The sequence below is a fragment of the Epinephelus lanceolatus genome, chromosome 2, assembly GCF_041903045.1.
Source record: "Epinephelus lanceolatus isolate andai-2023 chromosome 2, ASM4190304v1, whole genome shotgun sequence".
In the NCBI taxonomy this organism is placed as follows: Eukaryota; Metazoa; Chordata; class Actinopteri; order Perciformes; family Serranidae; genus Epinephelus; species Epinephelus lanceolatus.
Window position 1 is genome coordinate 10,909,633 of NC_135735.1, and position 24,571 is coordinate 10,934,203.

General features: G+C 40.6%; 1 protein-coding gene across 2 annotated transcripts in view; it reads right to left on the minus strand.

The window, feature by feature from the left end:
- mpped2a (metallophosphoesterase domain containing 2a) overlaps positions 1–24,571 on the minus strand; it is an 85,916-nt gene that overhangs the window by 49,263 nt on the left and 12,082 nt on the right. For both annotated transcript variants that reach the window (XM_033627031.2, XM_078173837.1), the window contains one exon: positions 10,523–10,704. In XM_033627031.2, the coding sequence (XP_033482922.2) occupies positions 10,523–10,704 (182 nt within the window). The remainder of the gene's footprint in view (positions 1–10,522; positions 10,705–24,571) is intronic.

The window sequence follows — 24,571 nt, forward strand, 5'->3', positions numbered from 1 at the left end:
TCACAATCAGAATTTAACCTATTTAGTCTGTTAGCATTTCGGATTTCTAGGAGAGCCACACAATCTAATCATTATTTCTTTTCAAGATAGTGAAAGACTGAACTGGAAGTTAGCTGCTTGGCTGCACTCGGCTGCTGTAAGCCTCTAGCTTGCTTTATCTATGGGCCTCACAATGTGGAAGATGTCTGTAATTTAATACGACGTTTTTGGCTTCATGTAGCACTGAGCAACCTTCACAGGAATGAAGTAGAGCCTGCCTCCTACACTGTATCAAGATCTCTTTGTACATCCATTGTCTCCACTTTTCTCACCGTACAAAAATGAAGCAAAAAATTCCTGCATACCAGCACTGCCATCTCGCACTGGTGATGTCATTAGTAGCCACAATCAGCACAGTAGCAATCAGGAAGTGAAGCTGCAGTATTGAGTTTCCACCCATGCACCCACCTGACCCAATCTTGAACAGCACCATTGATCCCAAGCTCACTGATTGGCACACCCAACTGTCAATATGATGTCACACCCCCTTTAATGGCATCAAATAACTAACTGAGACCAAACTCAGAAACACAAACACTTAAACAAACTTCACTGCGATAAGAACTATATAAAATGACAGAAACCATCTTTAGGAAAAAATTTATTTTATGTGTACTTAGATTTTTTTAGTTAGCATTTGCTAACATGGAAGGGCAGGGTTTATGACCTATACTGCTGCCAGCCACCAGGGGGTGAACAAAAGGTTTTGGCTTCGATTTTGGGGAGCTGTCATGTTGTCTATCTTTATATGCAGTAATTGAGCTGCATTTAGGTGGAAAATTACAGATTAGAGGTCGAGATTACACATATTGTTTGCATATATCCTTTGCAACTGCATTTCAGAAGCTATATTTCAATGTTCAACAGGTTTCATAGGATCTCCTAGACATTCATCAATAACAAAAAACTACAAAAACACCATGCAACAGAGAAATCCTTAACATGCACTACATGATTATTATAGATTTACAGTGAGATGCCAACATCCACCAGCAACACAGAGTTTGATTGACAGGAAGGTATTTGCTCTGGCAACATTAGCTGATACCGCTCTATTGTAAAACGTTTTTGTCCTCTGCTCCATATTGCTCTGGCCAGGCATATCAGACGGTTATGACTGAATTGAATAAAATGTTGAATAAAGAATCCAATAAAACTTATTTGCTGAATAAAAAAGCTTTGGATTCATGACAGTAAGTGAAAGAAAAGATGGAAGCTCACTGCTCAATTTTGCAGCGGTCAAGTTCCCAATTGGAAATAAAGATAATAGAAACTGAATAGAATACAAATTCAATCAGGATATGCTGGCTCAATGCAGGTAGATAAAAAATTCCACTGCATCTGTCTCTGTGTGTGTGTCAGTGTGTGTGAGTGTGTGTGGGAGAGAAAGAGAGAGTGTGTTCTCTAATGCTGAAAATGAAAGAATCATGGTTCCCCGGTCCACAGGTTTCATTCCCGCTACTCTAAATTAGCTCTTGTCGCGTCTCAGGATCATAAATTCCAGTCTAACCTTATATGAGAGCGCCGTCTCTCAGTCCCCCAGCACTCTAACTGGATCACACATCCATTTACACACACACGCGCACACGCACACACGCACGCACGCACACACACACACACACACACACATACACACACACACACACACACACACACACACACACACACACACACACATTATACCCAAAGCGAATCATCCTCTCAACCACCACCACCACCAGGCAGGGAAAAGGTGGGGAAAACATAATTACCATCAAACAACTCCATCTCCATTACACTACTGGGAATTTCTACTGCTTTTTATTGCCACCGTGATACATCTTACAGAGGGCTGGTGGAGTGATACACCTAGATTTATTTCTTATTTTTTTCGCCCACAAACGAAAGAGAAAATCAAAACTCTGTGAAGAACTATGTGTGCAGAGAAATCTCAAGTCTCTCAAGCAGGCAGACTTACATTTGTGTCACAATTTAAGAAGACAAATACATCTGAAAACATTTCAATTAGAAAGTATTTTTCACAGTGCACTGCTAAAAACACACTCTTTCCAACCTGGGCAAACACATTCAACGTTATATTTCCTAAATTAAAGAGGTGAATATCTATTAACCTGTCATCCCTGTCTCATCTCCTCTCGTCTCCTCAAATTAATCCTGGAGGGGAAAATGTTGGAACCGGATCAACACATCTTCCAATTAGAGCAGACGCTACGAATACGCATTAGTTTTGTAAAACAAGCCTTTTTTCTTATGTGGATGATGTTGAAAACACCTGGAGACGCTTAGCTTGTTTTAGCATCTTTCGGGTTTCTGTTCTGATTTAACAATCTGCAACTCTTCAGCTGTTTACTGGGATCAAGCTCTGATGAACTCACTGTGCACTATCTGCTCCGCACCAAGCAGCAGACAGACAAAGTTAGAGACTAGCTGGTGAACAGAGCATTTAGCAGCTAAAGAGAAAGATATTTCCTTCAGTTGTTGGTGGGGATGATAACAAAGCTAGAAGTAGAGTGAATATTAGGGCTGGGTGGTATGACAAAATTTTCAAAACAAAAATCACGTTTTTTTAAAAAAATCGGTTTCACGGTATTTGACGGTATTTTGCTTGGGTTCGGCCCACTTGACATGCTGCTGTGTTGTGGTATGGCCCATTCAAGTGCCGGAGTTTGTTATTTACATGACAATGCCTGAACGCAACACAGGCTCCGCTCCATTAGTGCCGTGCTCGGTTATAATTGTCTCGGACTCGGTCAGGAAAATGTGGCCCAAACCGCGCTCTAATGTGCTCACCTGTGTGTGTGCGTGCGCATCATGGTGAAACTCCGCCGTGCGCAATACAGAGAGCAGAGGATAATTGTAAATGTGCAACCATGTAGAGACAGAAATGACATGCCGTCATGTAAATAAGACAAATAACATAAGGCAGTTTAGTCTGTTTAATAAAAGGACAAGGTATAGACCTGTTCTATAGGCCTGGATATGAATTGTCAGTAGTGCCAAATAATATAACGGTAGTTTCTAAAAAAAAAAAAAAAAAAAAGAAAAGAAAAGAAAATATCAGCAGTGGCAGTCATATTTCAGTGTGGTGCTGCTAGTTGCACATGGAGGAAACACTGCTCCTTTTGGTATGAGTTCTTCTGGGTCATCGTGTTCTTCTTCAGCAACGTGCACAGTTGCTTCGCTTTCAGGACTCTCTCTGGCAGCCATTCTCGCCTCTAAACTTTACTCTATGCTCTCACTCTCGCCTGCTCTAGCACGCCTGTGGTGTGCAGCAGTGAAATGGGTCTTGCCACGCACGTCCCGGACCCTGTTTGGGCTATTCACCAGTAGTGTGGTATATGAAAAATTCATATCATAACGAAAATAAATACCGGTTTTAGGTACGAACCGGCACACCGCACAGCCCTCGTGAATACTGAACTTACAATAATCAGCTTAACAGAAACACAACTTTAAATAAATTCTAATGTTGCCAAGTGAGTATTTTCTTTGTCAACTAATCTGACATTTTGTTTTTCATTCTAGATTTTTTCAGTCCATAAAATCATGGAAAATAGTACAACGTGCCTGACAATTTAAAAGACAAAATTAAGATGAAGTCATCAAATGTCTTGTTATGTCAAACCAACAGTACGATACTCAACAACATGCAGCTTACTGTGAAATAAGACAAGGGAAATCCTCACAACTAAGGGCTAATTTTTGGCATTATATGACGATTATCAAAATAGTTGCCAATCATCTTTCTGAAAATTGACTTATCATTTAAGCTCTAGCATAAAGGCCACCATTTTGGATATCGGCCAATCAATCAGCTATCAGCCTTTTCCACTTTCAAACTATCATTATTGTATCAGCCTTTTAAAATCCACAATCGGTCGACCTCTGGTCTGAAACTGTCCATTGTGTTGTTTTTTTCTGTTCTGTACCTTTTTTTACTGTATTTGTACATTTCATTTTTACACATTTGGATCTGAAGGTCATGTTTGATTTTTGTTTTGTTGATCATTGGCAGCACTTTCTAAAGCTTTTACTGCAGCACGTCTGTCGCTTACTATTTTTTTTTTCTATTTATCTGTATTTTTTTGTACATTCTAAAAAGTGAAGGTGACTCATTCACTTTCAGATGGTATGTGGCCAACATTGCACACATTCTACACTCAACTAAAAAAAATGTAGAGTGGTTTGCAGTAAAAAGAAGCTGAATTATAAAAAGCACTTGAGTTCAGCAAAAGTTGTAAATTGTCTAAATTAACTCAGCTAATTGATGACTAACTTTGGCATAAAATGTAAACATCATTGACCGCCTGCCAAGTTTCAGTTAAGTTTTTCATGGTATAAAAAAGAGAATTACTCCGACTTCACTTAGAGCTGCCAGAGCTTGGTTTAACAACTGTGTAAACTGGCAACTTTTAGCCAAATGCGTCCATGGCTGTTTGTAGTAACTTGTGTAAATAGTTTGCGTAGATAAGTATGTATTTAAAATTGATTCCAGTAAAACTGAGGGCTTTGAGAGAGACACCTTCATGTTCTGCTCATGTTTTAACAGCTGCTGTCACTACGGGCGACACATTCACTTGAGTCACGGTCGCGATCTGTTTGTGATGCATGTGATTGCATTCAAATGCACATTTATGGGAGAAAGACGCCACTGCAGTAATGGCAACTTGTTTACTTCCAGTGCTGCCCCACATTTGTCTACAGGTAAACTTTACTCAAAAAGACTAATCTTCTATTCACCAAGTAATGTGACAATATTAACATCAGGTTGGTTATGGTTTTAAAGAAATAAGTGAGGTCACATATTTTCACTTTGTAAATTGTTAGCACTATAAAGACACCTATTTGTATCATTTTGGTACTTTATCTAAAGTGAAAGAGCTGTTTGTGATTAGTTGATTGCATATTTGCCTCTTAAAATAAGACTTTAAATGAATGAAGAATTGCAAATACTGTCAACTGACACACACGCAGGAGTGATCAAAACCTCCTAGTTCTATTAACACATATGATAAACTCCTGTATTAAAACACATCTGAGCATAGACACAAACCCACACACAAACTACAGAGGCTTGTGGGAGCAGCTTAAAGCAGCAGATCAGAGCCGGTGCTCCACCAGACAGCATGGGTCAGGGAACGCTCGTTCCTCTGCATCGATCTCCAATGATCTACTTCAGCAGGCCAAACTGCAGTCGATGGCCGAACAAACCACTGCCTCTTCCAGAGCCTTCAGAGAGGAGGCTGAGAGGGAGAGGAGAGGCAGCACAAACAAACACACTGCTCAGTTTACAGGAGCTTTAAATCTACAAAAACAGCCTCAACCAGCCCAAAGTTTGGAATGTGTTTGGAAGTTGTTGATTATTTGGTTTTAGTTTTATCAATTCTGACTGCAACTCCAATTCTTTTAACTTCTACCTGCTGCATAATGTTACACTTCCTCCCTGCATGAAAGCACCTCTGCACTGAGATTACACTTTGCTTTGTAAGCCATATTGCAAACCTTACACACTCAAAACGTCAATGTTTTGCTTTCAGGAAATGCAAGAGGAAAATTACAGCATGTTTCTTAGAAAAATCCCTAATTGTTACACCAGAGTGTCATATAAGACACAATGGAATAACAACAGCCAGTTCTCTGTATCCTCACGTAATTAACATTTAATGACCAAAACATCGTAAAATGCTGGACTTGTATTGTTGATATGTTAAATCCAGTAAGTTCTGAGCATGTCTGAGCAGTCAACCCTTTCCTTTCATCCAGAAATCAATCTATTGAACCAATATGCCTTCAAACTGCTGTTTTTCCTCGTGACTTTGACCACGCGCTGCCATCTTTCGACCTCCATGTCTGACTCTGTTCTCCTCCTCTCTCACACGCTCTCTGCCTTCGTCAACAAGGACAAAACCCGGCCTTGGAGGGAATATCGAACCTTTGACATACACTTGAGTTTTCTTTACTAGAGCCCCTTCAATGTAAAGCTCAACCCAGCACTGTAAAAGCCAAAACATAAATAAATTACATTTTCACAGCCTGCTGACTGCTGAGAGCCGCCTGTCCTCCAAACGGCAGAAACAAGAGATACCGACATGATCGAAATGTTTCCACTGGCTAGAAAGCTTCTACGTTTCTGAAACAAAGACTAACTTTGAGTATTTGTGGAAAAGACGGACCAATTTTTGTGAAGGTGATGATTATCTTTAAATGTGGCCAATATCTGTAATATAATAAATGCATTTAACCTCTATATTCTGACTTTATTCTCATAATGTTATGACTTTTCTGGTGATATCACAGCTTTAATCTCCATTTTTATGACTTTTCCCCTCCAATTTATAACTTAAATACATTAAATCACATTATGTTTGATTATTTCTCTAAATTTTGCTTTGATTCTTTTAATATTGTTGCTTTTTATTATGAAATCCCAGCTGTCTTCTTATAATAATACACGTTTTTCTATAAATATTACAACAGACTGAAGTGAACTAACGTTTTTCATTTTCAACAAGTGGCTGTAATAGTTTTGTTGTAATTTTCTGCCCTCCAACCCCACGTGTTTGACAACCAGGTGTGCAGCTCCACGCTCAGAAACCAGGCAGGGCGCTCCCAGCATACTGAGCAATTTTCCACTTTGCCCTGCATCGATTCCCCATTATGGCGATATCGCTCTTTTCACAGAGGCTTAACAAAGTACAGACACACACGCACACACGGATATACACACACCTGACATAGCTGTCTGTGGTGATGGATGGAGGAGTTTGATAGAAAAGCCGACCACTGTGCCCTGCTGGTGGTGCCAGGTGCTGTGTTAGTGGTGACACAGCAGAAAAACGGCGGTGTGTGTTCGTGTGTGTTCACCCTTTGTATACGTGTGTGTGCGCGTCTGTTTCAGGGGAATTAGGGCACTGCACCTGGCAGTAAGAGTCAGCCTGGTAAAGTGGGTGCACTGCAGTGGCACATTCACATTTATACAAATAAAAATTAAGATTTTAAAAGTTGAAAGTATGTTTCAAACGACGTAAAAATGGATTTTGAGTTTGATGATTTAACAAAAATGGTAACATTGCAAATCACTGTAAACCTTAACAGCATGCAGCCGTTCAACGACATTCAAAAGCCTCTGAATTTTAGCTTTAATATTGAGAGTTGTGAGTGTGACTGTACCTCGCAGGGCTGTAACAGTCTGTGTATTCCTACAGAATCATCACAGTATGGAGGTCACGGTCTGGTGCATGCAGCCACATGCAGAATACACAGCACATACACGGATGCACATAATGCAGAACCAAAGTTTACAAGCACGAATTCCGTGTTGGTGAGTTGGACAGGATTGAGATGGAAACTATGTTCTAGGTAAATTATGTCCAAAGTATGATTGTTTGAACACGCAGAGCACACCGACGGACAGTGGAGAAGTGGATTATGCTGCAGGAGCGGTTTGAGAAGTCTCTGCAGACGTCTGGATTTCTTTTTTCTTGTTTTTGCTGTAAAAACTGGGTCAGTGTCGGAATCCACTGTAACTACTGTGAATCCAGACTGACTGCAGCCGCTGTCACCTTTTAGAGAGGCTGAACTTTGACAGCTACCTTTCAACTCTACAGGGGGTGAGTGTCTGATGTTCCAAACATAGATTTTAAGAGGAGTACCTCTTTCAACTAAGGGGTTTACTTGTTTTTAAAGCTAGAGGTTCTTAAAGCCTTTGCACATCAAGTCCGTATTTTTCTTTATGCATTTTTTTCAATCTTAAATCTGATAAAGATTGTTACACAGAGACCTTGCACACTAAGTCTGATGCATTTTATTATTCTATTTGCTGCAAAATTCACGGACACATTTGCTCTCTTGTTTCACTCTGCTGGCGTTACCTTACTGGCTGTTGACACACTCTGCCTGCTTCTTGCATTTGACACTGCAGCCACCTGAGTCATGAAATCATACTGTATGGCTGTTAAACTGCTCTCTGCTGTAAGCATCATCATCGCTGTTGTGCAATTCTGGATAGGCTTATGCTACAGTCTCTGTTGTGGAAGATCTCAAGAAGGACATGGCTTCCAACTATTTCCACTTCATTTTCTTGCTGGTCCCCTGTCCACTTCTGTTCTGCTCCTCTCTCTTGCTGTGGATGTGTTGACTAATTCTTGGTCAGACGACTCCCTCAAGATGTTTTAATGGACGTGAAACAAATGGAGACAATCAAAAACGTGCTCTTATGAAAACTTTGATAAAGGGCAAAGTTTCAGAGACGGTTTGTAAACACGATTGACATACCGTGAGGTATTTATTTGTAAATGAGGTCATTGTTTTTGGAGCCAAGGAGGACAGCACGCAGCTTCAGTTGGCAATGTCAAAAACCACAGACCAAGCCAGAAATCTTGGTGCAGGCGTCGACTCAGACCTGAATATCCACATTTAGATAATTACAAAGTCAGCCTATTACCAGAACATATCAAGGATAAAAGGACTGGAGTCTCAGCAGGATCTGGATAAACTTGTCCATGCATTTATCTTCAGTGGACACAACTACTGTAACGGTGTCTTTAAGGGTCTCCCTAAAAATCGACCAGAAAGCTGCAGCTGATTCAGAACACTGCTGCTCGAGTCCTCACTAAGAACAAGAAAGTGGATGACATCACTCCAGTTCTGAGGTCTTCACACTGACTTCCTGTCTGTCAGAGAATGCATCTCTCAGTTCTTTTAAATCTAGGCTAAGACTTTTTCGGTTTGCCGCTGCCTTTTATTAAATCAATGTATTTTAAACCTGTCTTAGTATATTTTAACGAGTTTATATTTTTTATTCTCTTGCACTTTAATGGCATTTTAAATGTCCGTTTATCGCATTTTTTTTTAGCACTCTGCCTTGATGCTTTTCATGTTTTATGTAAAGCACTCTGAGTTACCTTGATGGTTGGGAAACAAAGCAGACAATCAAACCTGATCCAAAAACCATAATGTCGGAGGAAGGTTTGGAGTCTGTGTGTAAATATGATCGATGCAACATGATTATAAATGTTTTTGTTTTTAAATGAGATGAATGTTTTTGGAGCCAAAGAGGAATGATTAAATTAAGTGATGTATTTTTTGGACTGTTTTATGTAAAGCACTTTAAATTGACTTCTTGCTGAAATGTGTAATATAAATAAACTGGCCTTGCCTTTGAATGTGCAACAGTTTTGGATGAAAAATACGGACTTGATGTGCGAAGGCTTTAAATCTGAAACAAGGAAATTACATCTGAGTCTTTCAACAGTCTTTCTTGAACCCTTTTGACACTATATTGTTGTGATTATTCAGTGTTAAGTTGAAAAGTTTCACTGTGGTTAATGAGAAACATTTTCACTGAACAAAAATTATACTTCCCTCCCAGCAGAGACTATCATGAGTCTGGATAATAAGCTTTTCCAACATCAAACCACTTCCTTTTTCTTGTTGTGTCTCATTCTCATGTCCAATTTTTTGTGCATAGGCCAAACTATTGAGCAAAAAGTGCACAAGTCTGTCCAGATAGAACACAAAGCCAATTTTCTCCCTTGGCCACTGGATTATTTGGATGTTTATTCTCTCCTAACAGCCAATGAGAGACATAAGGTGTAAGTAGGTGGCTTCATGCACACGAATATTGTGTTGGGAGGATGTCTTGTCTGTGTTTGTGTGACAGCTTGGTACAAAGAATTCCTGTCTCTCCTTCTTACTTTCAATGCAAGTTCACCGACTTGAGTGAAAAGGCTTCAGAATTCGCAAACTTTCTCTTTAAGATTAAACATTTTCAATTCATGCAGACATGTCTTCACCTTGATTCTTGCATTCTACGGTACATTTGTTAACTCGCGTCTTTCCATTTTCTTAATACGCAATCACGATGCTGCTAAAATTTACTTTGCTTTCAGTCTTTTAGATACTTTTTGTCTGTTCTGACCTGCTGAGGGCTGATCAACAGGCAAATACAAATGATTTCGACAAAAGATCTCAAGTGTCTTAAAACGATACAGTCCTGTGTGGCACTTATTGATTCATGCACTTGGTGAGAGGGAATGTCAAGACAGTATGTGTGGTTTTTTTGTGTGTGAAACACGACTACATTAGAGGGACAAAAATGCTCCAGCTCTCCCCTGGAGGGTCTACAGATGAAACACTTGCTGCTGGGATAGACACAACACACACACACACACACACACACACAGCCCAGCGGTCCCACCCACAGCATGGGGCCAGAGGGAGAGGTCAAAGGTTAACTGAGCCAGGGTGTTAGGTCAGAAGGGTTAAACTGGACACTTTAGCACAGCAGTTGTGGGGTCAGCAGGGGAGGGGAATGGAGGCATTGTGTGGTCCAGTTACTGGTTGTGCGTGCAACATGTCTCGTGCCTTCGCCTGTCCCCCCTGCTCACGAGAGGGCTTGTGCATGTCGGCTTTGTGTGAGCGCGAAAACTGTGCGTGCGTCCGGCAGCGTGTGTATGAATGTGCGTCTTAAGCAGCTTAATACCTAGCCAGTCGTTGAACTTCTTAACCTCGGAGGGCAGGCCCAGCTCGGTGAAGTCACCCATGTGCAGCAGCACGTCGCCGTAGGGCATCTGGATGCCGTCTGTACGCGAATGTGTGTCTGACACACACACAAACCTGGTGTGTCCTGCTGGCTTGGGAGTGTCATAAGGAATGGGGTCCACCCTGAAAAGACAGAGACAGAAAACGAATTTAAGCTCTTGACTCGATGTCATGATAAAATAATGATTCAGTAACAAAAGTATGGAGGCTTCTCAATCGTTATATTTTATTTGGATTGATTATAGTCTGACAAGTTTTAGATTCTAGTCTTCTGTGTGCTAACTGGTTGGTTGAACTTCTAATTAGATGTCACTATTTAAAGGTAGAGTATGAAGAATTGTTGGCTACTCTTTGTAAACACACTCGCCAGCAAAAGTGAAAGTAAAAGTCAACCCCAATTCATTCATCTGGTGTTTCACCCCCGCTGTATTTGCATTTCTTTTTTTGGCACTGTGTCTCTTGGATGCCTACTGTTTACGGTTTGGCACCTGGTCGCTACCTTTTAATAAAGCCCGGACCTCACCTGAGCACTGTGGGGAACACGCCCTATGCAGAAAAATACACAGCCACAGACTTCTAGTGGATCAAAAGTGATGACTGAGAGGGATTACATTGTCTTGCATCAAATCCTGCATAGTGCATATTTAATTTTGTGGAATTCTGACCATTTATTTATTGAGTACTATAATATGGGGCATTCTAGTAGCCTTGTAGTTAGGATGGACATCATATCGAGTGGTTTGAGTCCATACGGGAACTTTGTTGCATTACATCCCTCCTCTCTTACCTGATGCTGCTTTGAATAAAGGTTGCTAAACATATACTGGAAAAAAAACCTGGGACAAAACAGTAAATTCTGCATCACTGGGTCAAGTTTTATAATGCCAGTGACTCTGTTTCACTGAATTCAATTCAGTTTGTATTTCAGCCCTGCAGTGATGCAGACTGTGAGACCAAGGACCTGCTGTCATTCATTCTTTGTGCAGTTTTCACATACCAAGATACTCAATGACTTACACCTCTGTTATTGTGGTAAATCAAGAATTATCATATCTTTGCTACACTTTCTTATACTCTGATCTGTCAATCACCTGACCCTACAAAAAGGGGAAATAATACTTTAACACGCTGCCTTACAAACTGTTTCAAGTTGTAATTGAGTAATGTTAGTGATTAAATAATATAAAATGATACTGTGAAAATGATGACAGAGTTAAACAATCTGTAACTGTAAACAATTATGTTCTCCTTTTCGATGAGTCATGATCGTGTAGACAGGTTTATAATTGCTGAAGTGCAGGAATTGCAGGTGTTCACCCTCAACAGTTTGTGAATATTTTCAGTCCTTGATGTTTGCAGACATTTTACTGACTTTAAAAAATGTCTTTAGCGCCTTGGCTGTGATTTTCATAATGTTTTCAGTCTGAAAAGTGTTGCACAAATTTTAAGAAACTGATTTCTAACAGGTCAAAAGACACTGTCAACATTCAATTATGTTTAATTCCATGCTGTCACCAACAAAAAGACCAAACCTGACCGATTTTCCAAGGAATGGATTTTTCCTGTTATTTATGAGACATCTGCCTTTGGTTTTATTTCATAATCCTGAACATTATTATCTTTAAAAAGAGCTGCAATTCAAAGAACATGCCCTTTCTCCTCTTTGTGATAATTAATAAAGGTGTACTCGAACCAGAGGCATATTTTTAGGATGCTAATTTCAGACCAGACAGTGGAAGGGGCACAGCTGAAAACTGCACCCTTTAAAAGACCATTTGTTGTGCAAAATAAATTATATATTCTACAGAATAATGCATGCATCAGAGCCAAATGCATCTCAAAGAAAAGACGAGACATTACAACGGTGTACAAGATGTGTGGTTTGGGCCAGAAAACAACCAGTGCCCAAGTTGATTTGTACACACAAGGAGGCCAATGGCTGTTTTGTGGCATCAGATTGGCTAAAGAGACGGTGAATTAAGGCATGCCATGTCCTTTCTATCCATTATCTAAAGAAAAAACACTTAGACCCAAGTCTGGCTGGAAAAAACCTTTTATTCAGCTTTTTTTGTTCAATGTAAGTACGTCTGTTAAAAGGAAGAAAAACCTGTACTTTTTCACTGACTGAAAGGAAAAGAGGAAAAAAAAATCATCTTGTCTGTAATTGAAGTCTACAATGTGCAATCCTCCAGCACTCTGCCACTAGACCATTATTTCATTAGAAGGGATGTCACTCCGTCGAAAACATGAGACACATAATCAACGCTGCAATCTCCAACCTGACAAGCACACGCACACACAGAGTTAACTCGCGTGTGTGCACAAACATGGCATGAAAACAGCCAGAGAAGCAGATGAAATCAAAAGGTTTCAGACTGGAGAAGATGTCATTACCAGAGAAGGAGAAAATAGGCACCTTGGCACAAAGGAAAATCTTGTTGGGGGGGTAACATTGCATTTGAGGAGTCTCATTTGGGAAGCAATTTTCCTTTTTTCTGCGGCATATTGAGAAGAATATTAGACGTAGAAAAGATTCACAAACAGTGTCGAATCTGTTGTTCTGGTTTTGAGTTGAAACAGTTAGCTAGTTCATATTAATGGTGGCACAACGTAGGACACCCTGGTCACCATCTGTAATGTGCAGCCACCGAATGTAGTTTGGATAAAATTTTCTATCCTGATATACAAATTTCAGGTGTCTCTGAAAGGTTGTGATGTACCATGAACCTACAGAGCAGCTTCAGTGCTCCTTGTCAACTCTCTGAACTCTAGTCGAGGGTTTAACACCACTCTTGCACAAGATAGTCCCTCATTTGGAGAGCAATGTCTTAACATGTTGCTCCAAAACCTCCAGACAGGGTTTCAATATTTTAAGGTAAGTCAGAGGTTAGACTTTTTTAATGACACTTGAAATGAAATTTAAGAAAAAATCCTGTAAACTGATACTTAGAACTTTTTTGTCTCGTGGTGGAGACGAAGGTAAAACAGAACCGGAAAATACCTGGTATGCATTGCCTTGTACCAGTTTCAGCCATGCTACATTATCTTTTTAAAATAGTCAATTTTTGTTGAATTTGCACTCCTCCATGTTGTGACAACTAGCTGGCAGACAGCAGATCCTCTGCTCTGAGCATCCCTGCAGGAAACAAAACTTCAGTGTCTGCTGACTCTACCATCTTGAGCTTTGACAACCAAGAGAACTTATGCAAATTATGCCAGAAAAATTGATGTTACCAATTATTTTGAGTTTTTAAAATGCAGCGTCAGAAAAAAGTTCTTCATAAAATCCTACTTCCCATATCTTAGCATTTTTAAGTCTTTTAAAAGATTCATTTAAGACTCAATTTTCTGAAAATGAATTTGGAATCTGACAAACTATAGGTGTGAATTTCATTGTCTAATCCAGTTACGTAAAAAACCTGAAACTTCATCTGTCAAGGTCCAAGGTTCAAGGTTCAGTATATCGTCATTCAAACATGTTAAAAACATGAGGGAGCTAAATTCATTACCCAGGTTCAACAACGTAAAGAATAAATAACATTTTAAGATAGACCTATAATAAATAAATAATATACTTCACACACATTGCTGTTACTGATTCACAAGACTGACTAGACAGGCCCAATACAACCACAGATATTAAAGAGATATATACCTTCGTAGTAACAGCATGGCAACGTCAAATTACTGTTGTGTCACTGAACATGCCACCTTATCGCACAAATCTCGTCCACTGCCACTGCCTGTGGTCTAGCCACCATTTGTAATCACCATCTGTGATCAGTGGCCACTGTCTGCACCAGCAGCTGCATACTTGCTGCGTCTCGAGTCCCCCCACGAGTGTGTTTTTTCTGCCTCAGCAAAACTGAATGAACTGGAAGCTTTGGGGAAGAAGAGGCTGCTCAGAATCTTTACTCTGACAAAGACAACAGCAGTGCCTGAAATTCAGCACCCCCATACATTTGAGTGAGGAGACTGTGTTGATGCAGTGGGGGTGCCAACGCGGAGGGTTTGGGTAAAAACATGCCGGCTGGACAATTAAACACACATTGTGACGTCATACATCATCACATACATGCAACTGCAAGATACTGGTAAATCACTTAAAGGGACAGTTCACCCCAAAATCAAAAATAGATATTTTTCTTTTTACCTGTAGTGCTATTTATCAGTCTACATTGTTTTGGGGTGAGTTGCAGAGTGTTGGCGATATCGACAGTAGAGATGTCTGCTTTCTCTAAAATATAACAGAAATAAATGGCACTCTGACTGTGGCAGAAATTATGACCCGGTTATTTAAGATAATTCACAGACTTTATTGCGAGCAGTTTCACGTAGGAAATTTTTTCTTTCTATCGTCCAGCGTGCATCTACTGCTAGCTCACCTCGCACCACTGAGCTAGCTAACGTTACAGCTCAGTTTGCTGTCTCAAGCATGAGCCTCCTGTCCATGTGTAGATGCACAATTCATTCTATGTAGTGATACGACTGGTGGATGAAGTGGGGGGGAGAAAGAAAATAGTTCCTACATGAAACTGCTCACAACAAAGTCTGTGGATTATCTTGAATAACCAGGTCATGATTTCTGGAAAGAGACATTGCTGTTAAGTTTTCAAATCATTTAGTTTTTTGGCGGTTTGAGCACCATGAGCCGAGCGCCATCTAGTTCCATTACACTGGAGAAAAGGCAGACATCTCTACAGCCAATATATTCAACGCTCGATTGATAGATTGATAAACAGCACTACAGGTGATGATGTGTTTTTGATTAAGCACTGAACAGCCTCTTTAATGTGAACACCACATGTCTACTGTTTACCTTCAACTGAAAGATACAATCTGTGTCACTGTGGTAAGTTTCCAGAGCAAGTCCTTCTACATATTATTAACTGCTGTGCATTGTTTTAGCATCTGATAAGTCTTCGAAGCCATGGATCAGTTACTCAAATTGGACATCCTAGATCGTATCTTATTGTTTTACCTGAATCTAGGATTGAGTCTGCTAATTCTATTTTCTTGTTTGCAGCCTGCACTCAGTCAGTCGTCAGTATTTGGTAGCCGCTGGTCCTGTTGCTCCTTTAAACCTTCAGATACACAGGAGCAGAGCGAGCTTCTCAGTCACCCATGCAGGCCTGGACTCACTGGACAAAATGAAAAACTAGCTATGGACATAATGATATTTACTATTGAGCATGTGCAGTAAATACTGCTCCTATATACACACACAAACACATTAACTTGAACCAGCGGAGCAGCACATACATTGCAGTGTAGCTGGTGATTAGATTTGGTGCTCTGTGGTGCCTGGATGTCATGCAGCTTTACAGGATTCGACAATTCTCGTCATGGAGGAAGGACAAACACAGAACCACATGGGATGACAATACGCACACATTTGTACATGTATATATGCACCCACACAGGCGTGCATATTAAAACAAAGCCAGGAGAAAAACAACCTCCATCTCCTCCCCTTTCCTTTGAGATTTAATCCACCCTGAGAATGTAAGTAAATACCAGCAGCCCCTATCAATTAAGAGCAGGCCCGGGCCAAGAAACCTTCATGATAGTGCTGCATAGGTCTCACACACACACATACACACGCACACACAAAGAGAGAGGGCCTCTGTCTTTCCTGTTAACATATGACTGTATAACAATCCAGAGGTTCATTAGTAATGTATACAGGAGTTCAGGAGTTCAGCAGTGCAGCAAAGGCCTCTGATCTATTGTAAACGGAGACAGTGAAAATGAAAAAGTCCTCTTGCACTCCGGCAGCAGGTAAAAGAATATTCTCCAGTGACAGACTGAACTGTGTTAGCATGAAGGTTCGTGTTAACATGTCTGAGCTTCGGCGTGACATCAGAGGGAAGACTGCGGAGGGAAAAGAGCGGGGGGAGAAAGAGAAATGCTAATGCACTTGAGGAAGGCAGGAGCACACTCTCAAATCCGCCATGACACTGGAGCTGACACAAAACCGAGGTCTGTGGCTGCAGAAATATCTGCTGGATGAAGAAACGTCTGTGATCCCCCAGTAGAAAAACCTCAGGGCATTAACTTCTAGTCACCTACAGCTGCAACATTTATCCCTCTCCATTTTAGGAAACAACATTATACAATTGCACTTTTGCAACATTAATTTTCACTTCAGTGCAGTACATCAAACCAATTTGTTGTTTTTTATTTTGCCTTGCCCAAGTCAGGTTTCTTTGCTACTTTCACATCTAACGTTGTAATTTATTCACATCACATACGGCCTCAGATGGAAATGTTACTATGCAAATCCAACAAGGACTTTCATGTGAATTGAAAATTAAACACTTCAATTTGATTATTAACATTAGAGCTGGCAGTAAAGTAGAAAAATAAAGATAAAGTTGCCTCCATAAATCACATAAAAAGCCCATTTATAATATCGGTGTAAACTGAAAGAAAACTGCTTTGGCAAACAAATGTTTGCAGATCATAAAACGATAAAAGGTAAATGCGAAACACAACTAAATCCCGGAAAAGCGGACTGAACCCGGACACAGTTATTGGTTACATGTGTCATATGGAGGAGAATAACAGCAAGCGAAGTATAAATCAGCGTGGGAGAGACAGAAGGAGGGAAGAAGGAGTGCTCTCTGATGTCTGTGGGAGGATATTCAATTTGACTGAGTGCACTTGGCTCCATGGCCTTTTAGAAAAACACACAAGCAAACAGGGTCAAAGTTCAGCCTGGGCTTGCTTCTTCAAACGTGACACTTAACTCGCAGCAGATAAGAAGGTCGCGGTCTGTGTCAATCTCCAACTCATCCAGCTCTTTAAGGACGCCACATAATCATTGTGATTGATTGCAACACTTCCTCCCGAGTCTTCACGTTGTCCAAAACAGACGTGGCGGTTTGCTGCGCGGCCAAAAAACTGTCCAGCTAAAGAGCTTATCATGCACTTTAGTATTAGTTACATTTAAACCCGCTATCCATCACTACAAGAGATAACTTCATGTATAGCTGTAATGTATAAATAAGAGCCGGCCAGAGGGATCGCTGCAGATCTGCAATCGCCCAGTGATTTCAACTGTGAAATCCACCTTTTTTTAATCAAAGAAAGGAGGTAAAAGGACAAAACAGAGACAAGGCAGGTGAATGCTTTCCAACTATAACCCATCCTCTCCCTCTCGACCATCTACAAACAATAAGGAGGATTTTGATAATATTGACATGAAAGATGGATTTTCAGCAGAGAGACAAAACATGAAAGATCTGAGATGTTAACTCAAGTAACTGTTTCTCCTAATATGTTTAGGGAAGAGAGGAATAGTTTTAATCTATTGAAACTGTGTTATTCAGCACTCACTTATACTGTATAAGTGCTTTAAATTATATAGAAAGAATATACTTAACATAACAAGAATCTCTTCAGAATTTTTATGTACAATTCATGGCCAAAAGTATGTGAACAATCTGAAGAAGGTGAAGACCTATGCTGCTTTAACAGCCTCCGCTCTGAGAGATGTTGGAACCTCGCTGGTCAAACACTGATGTTGGGTGATAAGGTCTGGCTCCCATTCAGCATTCCAGTTTATACCAAATGTGGGTTGTGGTCAGGACTCTGCAGACCAGTCAAGTTCTTCTACATCAAACTGGGACAAGCATTTCTTTCTGATGCTGACCTCGTGCACAGGGACATTGACATGTTAAAACAAGACAGGGCTTTCCCCACACTGATCCTACAACGGAGAGTTGGATTAAGATTCCTCTTAACTGGAACAAAACAAGCCTTGTGTAAATCATGATAAACAATCAAAAGTTAACAAGTACGTGGACATGGGTGTCCACAAACCTTCATACTTGTAGTGCACCATAAGGTGGGGACACGCTTATCTCCCAAATCGATGCTATCACAACACTTGGGTGCCAATTTGATATGTACTGTGATTTTGCTTCAAGTATTGCAATTCATTATTATAAATTATTGCAATTTTTGTTTCCTTTTTTAAACATTAGACCATGGGAAAAAGTTAAATCATACACGTCTAGAGAGTGTTCATCATAAGGCAAGTTTTCAAAACCAATGCACATCAGTCAGTGTCTTTGACTTTTGTGTCAGCAGCATCATCATATATAGAAAAGGGGTGTATAAAATGCACATGTGCAACAGAATAAAGAAAAACATTAAACATAAAATTAGCTAAATCTTATTTATTATTTCATCGTTGAGCTGTGTGCAGTGCATTGATTTCGCTCAGCCCCTTCCCCTGCTCTCTCTTTGTATATCAGGGCTCAAATGAGATACGAATTTAGCTAGCGCAACCTGTGGTCTCTCTACCTTGCTCCCTGCCGAGGAGACTATTTCGCTAGGAGGAGAGTGGGCTGCAGCTCTAGAGGTGTACCTGCAGCAGCTGTAGCAACTTGAATTTAGCCATCGCAAACCCCAGCACCAGGGTTCACTGCAGCTCATGTAACAGCAGCAACAGAAACTACACTGATTTGGCGTGAAGTCGGGGCTGTCCTGCATCAGACCCCCAGCGCTGGGGTTTGCATGACCTGTATCTGAGTTGCAACAGCTGATAACTGAAGGTCTGGCTTTGTTTTTCTTGAATGAATATGACCTCACTTTAATCATAAATAACAACAATCAAAGTCTTCACTTACTTTACTTCCACTCAGACTAAAATGAACAATAGCATTTGAATTACATCGATTCAGGCATTAAAGAATTAAAATCAATTTTAAAAATGCACTACTTTGATGAATCAATTTTTTTTCCTGGCAGCAACGCCCCCCTCCAAGTCCTGGCAAGGTTAATGGGGTCAACGACCTCTGAGCTGCCCACTTGTCTCGGACAGAAACACATGTCAATCACAGTCTGGTCTGGGTCTCTGTCCATTTTATACCTGCTGCCACCTGTTGCTGCAGGATTAACCTGCAGCTCCTGCCTCTCTCGTCACTGTTAATGGAGTTGTCCTGCTAATGATTTCTCATCAATACGAGGCCACCAGCAGGGACACAGCCACCTGAAACCTCCAGGGGTCAAAGGGGAAATGTGGATTGACTGCTAATCAACTAAAGCTGACCTGTTCATACGTGACAAACAGTATCGAGACTCGCAGTCTATGTGGTTTAGAGGGTAGCAGAAAGACAAAGCTCTAGTCAAGCCAGCTCTACAGGCAGTGATTGTGTGTGTGTGTGTGTGTGTGTGTGTGCGTATGTGCGTGTGTGAGGGTGTGTGGGTGTGTGCAGTTGCGCACGCACACACAACTGCAATATAACTTTATAATTCACTCATCATAAAACGAGCACAACACATGCAGCAGAATTCCTGGTAATTCTGTGATGACAATGTGAGCTGCAGGTCATAAAAATTAAAATCATTCGCATACAGTATTTCCATGACAACTTGCTTCCTAAATTTAAATTCTCTATCAAACAGGGTCAGAAAAGTTGCTTCTGGTAGCATGATGTCACCACTAAAAATATGTTTTAATGCTTGAAACGGTATAGAAATTAATCAAACAGTTGACTAACAGAAGTTTAAAAAACAATCAAATTGTTTAAGTCATTTATCCAGTTGCTTATAAATGTGAGGTTTTGCAGATATTTTTGTGTCACACGTTTAGTATTTTTTATATCAGCATTTTTCACTATTTCTGACCTGATAGAGGAATCCATAATGATAAAATAATTTGTTGCAGCCCCTGATGATTTCCAGGACCTAAAACTATTTGAACTGTGATACAAAAAGGAGAAAATAATATGTACTTTTCATGTGTTTATCTGTCTTATTGAGCTGAACAGGGTGTGCCAACAGAAACAAAACTATTTCTAAATAATACGCAGCCTCAATGATCGGCACTTAAATCACAGCAGACTGGAAATGGACGTCTGTACTTCACCACGGCCCTGTCGAACTTCACAACAAAATCTATAAAAGAACATTTGTCCATGACATTACATTAATAATGAATTTAAAAAGATAATCACAGCTGAGCTGGAGACCAAACAGTCACTGCTCTTCCACTAAACTCACACCGTCTTTATCGCTCTTTCAGGAGGAACATCAAAACACAATGCTCCCCATTTCCTCCCTCTATAACCTCTGCATCAGTTCCCCTCCCCCTGCTGTACACACACACACACACACACACACACACAGCTCACTCATCCACGGTGCAATACCATTTCTCTGAGAGGAGCAGAGAGAGCGCCTCTCTTATCTTCTGCATTTCAGCTGTCTGCGCTAATTCAATAAACTTCAGAGGAACAAAATGAACACAGGAATAACGGAGAGGGGGGTGGTGAGGGTGGTGGAGATGGTTGTGGTGGTGGTGGGGGGGTGCTCAAGGGAGTGGAGAAAGAGGCAAAGGTGGGAGAGATAAACAAGCAAACAAGAAAACCCAACAGGAAGAAAAGGGACAGAAGCAAAAACAGAACATGTCGAATGATGGATATTCACGAGAGAGGAGGAAAAAAAGAATGAACATGAGCGCACTATAAAAAATATTCAAATGAGAATTGATTTTAAAGAACGGTGAATGATGACCTTAATGCAGCCCCCCCTCTTATTCCTCTCTCCCCCTTAACTCCATTTGTTCAGGCAGGGTGCGTCCTCCTCATCCCTCCCATAATGGCCAAGTATGGCACACAAAGCCTGCATTGGAATATCAGCACCGGAGAAACCTTCCGGCACTGCGCTGGGAAATAAATTGCTTCTGCTAATGCCCCTTTCATTACAGCACAGCCCTTAATTGTGCTGCTGACAGTCCGCCTGGCTGCAGGGCTGATGGGAGGAAGGCTGAGGAGACGGGCACGACGTGGCCCCCGGGGCCAAAACACCAACCAGCAGACTGCTGGGAGAATAAACTAGTGGAGTAGTTTGAACAGACAACATGGCTCACAGCAGAAGGTACAGATTAAAAAAAGCATGCCAGCTTCATTTGACGGCACTGTGTCAAGCAGCGATTATCACTCTCCAACCCTTTAGCTACCATGTTTTGTAAGAGTGCATTCAAATGTAGCTCTTTCAAGACATATTTTCTGTACCCAGGTATATCCAGCTTATGTAAAGATCCAGTTAAGGATTTAAAAATAATGCTGCTTTTTTAAAAATGTTATCAAATAATTTGGATCAAGTGCCTTATATCTCAATACTGCTTTTGTACCTCTCAAAATTTACTGGAAACTGTTTAATCTCGCGACAAACATCTAGTCAGATTCATGATTCTTTACTCATTATTTAAGGAAAAATTGCACAGCTGCCTTTATTTAAACAACACTTGTGGTTTCTTTTGTTTAATGAAAGAAAGGGTTTGTAGAAAAGCATGTTTATACAGCTAAAAGTAAAATATACACATAGAGCAATGATCGTTAGTAATTAAGGAAATGTTCCCCTTTGTAACATCCACAAATACCTGCACTTGTGTATGCCTACATGCTGCACGTACCCAACAGTAACAGGCCTCTGTACAAAATAAACAAATGCTTTAGTGTCAGTATAACACCTACAATTAAAGCATTACAGTTGCTGCTCCTGTTAAAACACAAGATGGAAGTGATCGCATCCCGAGACCGAAAACAACTTAAACACTACCCTGTCTCCCAGATCATTCTCAGGACTAATTTAATGACTTATCTCCATTTCTAAAGGCAGCATGTATTCACCAATTTCTTTACACCTTACAGAGAAATACAAAAAGAGTGTTCAAGCTCCCATGAAGTGAAATGAGTCCCATGTATTATAAACAAAACACTGATTACCAGTAAAGGCAAACTAAACACACTCTAAACTGCATAAATGGAGGACTTGTCATGCTGAGAAGTTGCAGGCTCGGGCAGCTTTGCCTCCATTTCATGTCAAGAGGGAAGTGACATCATCGGGAGATCGTGCCCTGTGATGCCAGGCTCGGGGGGCTCGGAGGCCAAAATCTCAAAGACATCAAAAGGGCTTCAAATCTCAAAAACAGCAGACCTGTCCTATGTCAACTGTCACTTAACGCCCCCCTCCCCAACCACCATTGACTCCACCACCAGCACCGTCCCGCCGGGCTCCAGCAGCAGGTCAGGGGTGGAGAGGGAACTTAATCAATGGTTCTCCAGTTACAAAAGCCCCTCCACTCCTGGCGGTGAGCAGTGGCAGGCTGACAGAAACAAAAGGCCGCAAAATGGGACTGGCTCTTTGTTCTCCAGAGACCTGAAGCCCGACTGCTGCTTCTCCACAAACTGTTTAGGAGGAAAAAGAGCAAGGGATGGCAAGGTGAGACGTAAACATGAAGCTGCACTATTAATTGGAAACTCTCGTCTTTGATTAATAATTATAGATTTCCACGCCACAGAGGCATTTTCAATTCCAGAAAAGTCCTTTTGTGGTACATCAGTAGCCTGATAAGCAGAATGAATTTTGTTTTCACTTCATTATTCAGTCAGACACTGTGTTCATGTTAGCCATTTTCTGTCTGGGACAAGGGAGGGGGGGTCTGACAAATCCATCCCAACGTCATTTTCAGTCCACACAAAAGCAGTTGCTAGGTTAACATTTGCTATGTTGATCAAAGAAAATGTTCATTTAAGAGTCATTATATCTGCAAGTCGACCTATAACAACCTGTATAGCTCATCTTTCTCATCTCCATCTATGGACCATAATCTGTCAGGAGAAGAGGAAGATGACATTGTCTGAATCTCACCTAAAAAGCTGAATGTCTTGCTTGTTTCTGATCAATAAAAAAAATGTGTAGAGACTCAGAGGTCTGGAATCAGGCTGGGAGAACAAGTGTTTCCATTACAAGTGACCAATCAGAACCATGTGACCCAAACAAACCTCACACAAAGGATCTGCAGCGAATCAGAGCAACAACCAACACAGAAAAAAACACACACAACAGATCAGACAAAAGTTTAGAGAACAAAATCCTGAACACATTTTAGCTCCTAAAAGTGAATCATCATCTGTCATCTGGAGACACTTTTTGTTTTAACCCAGACAACCGCAAACACGAACAGACATCAGATGGAGTTTACCTTCAGGTTGTAGCTGCACCACAAACTAATAAAATAACTGTACTGTAACAATTACAGTACAGTACAGCAGTAACATTGAAAACCTTTGGACTTTGAGATAAAGTAAAGACAAATGTTTGGGCTCAATAGTTGGGTTTCGTAAAACCGAGACAAATAAGTTATTTATAGTTGTGATGACTGTATTTAGCTAAATGAGAACATAAGTGGAAAAAGAGAAACAACGAAACATGAAGCAAACACTAACCCACTTGTAAAGAAGGAACATTTATATTTACTTTGTTTATTATAACCGCAAGATGTAAGCCTGGAGAGAATCAAGCCTTTGGACATGTGTGTGTGTGTGTGTATACGAATCTCCATGGCTAATCTCGCTGCCAGACGATCATTGCTCTGTGTAAATTGCCGGTAATATTTTGTGTACGCTAGTGTAGGGCTGTCCCGAATACGTTTTTTTAACATTCGGACCTTCGGCAGAATTTATAACGAATATTCGTTAACGGCGGGGGTCGGGGGGTGGGTGTTGCCTCCTTGGTCTGCCTCCTGGGGTTTTTTTTGGACCTAATTGTATTGCCGAGTTTTGCACTACAAGTTTTGGCTATTACTGTCATGGCATCCGAAGGTACTGATGTGTTGAGCAGGTGACAGTCCGCAGTCATTTTCAAAACACACTTGGGTCACGCATTCCAAAAGAAACTTGTTGAAACTTTAAACAATAATTTATTGTACAAAACAGGGGAAACAAACGTTGACAAAAACGGTTCCATAATTCATATTAAATTCAAAAGATAACGAAAAAACAGCTACAAGTTAGAGGGAATAGTGATAAAGTGGTAAAACTTGGCACTGATCCACAGCCTCAGACAGATGTGCTCAAGCATGCTATGCGCACAAGCTCCGTTGGTAGGCTATACTATATTTTCACATTTTTAAAAATGCAATTTAAAAGTTTAGATTTTTATTGATAACCTACATTTACCAACAACAAAAAGA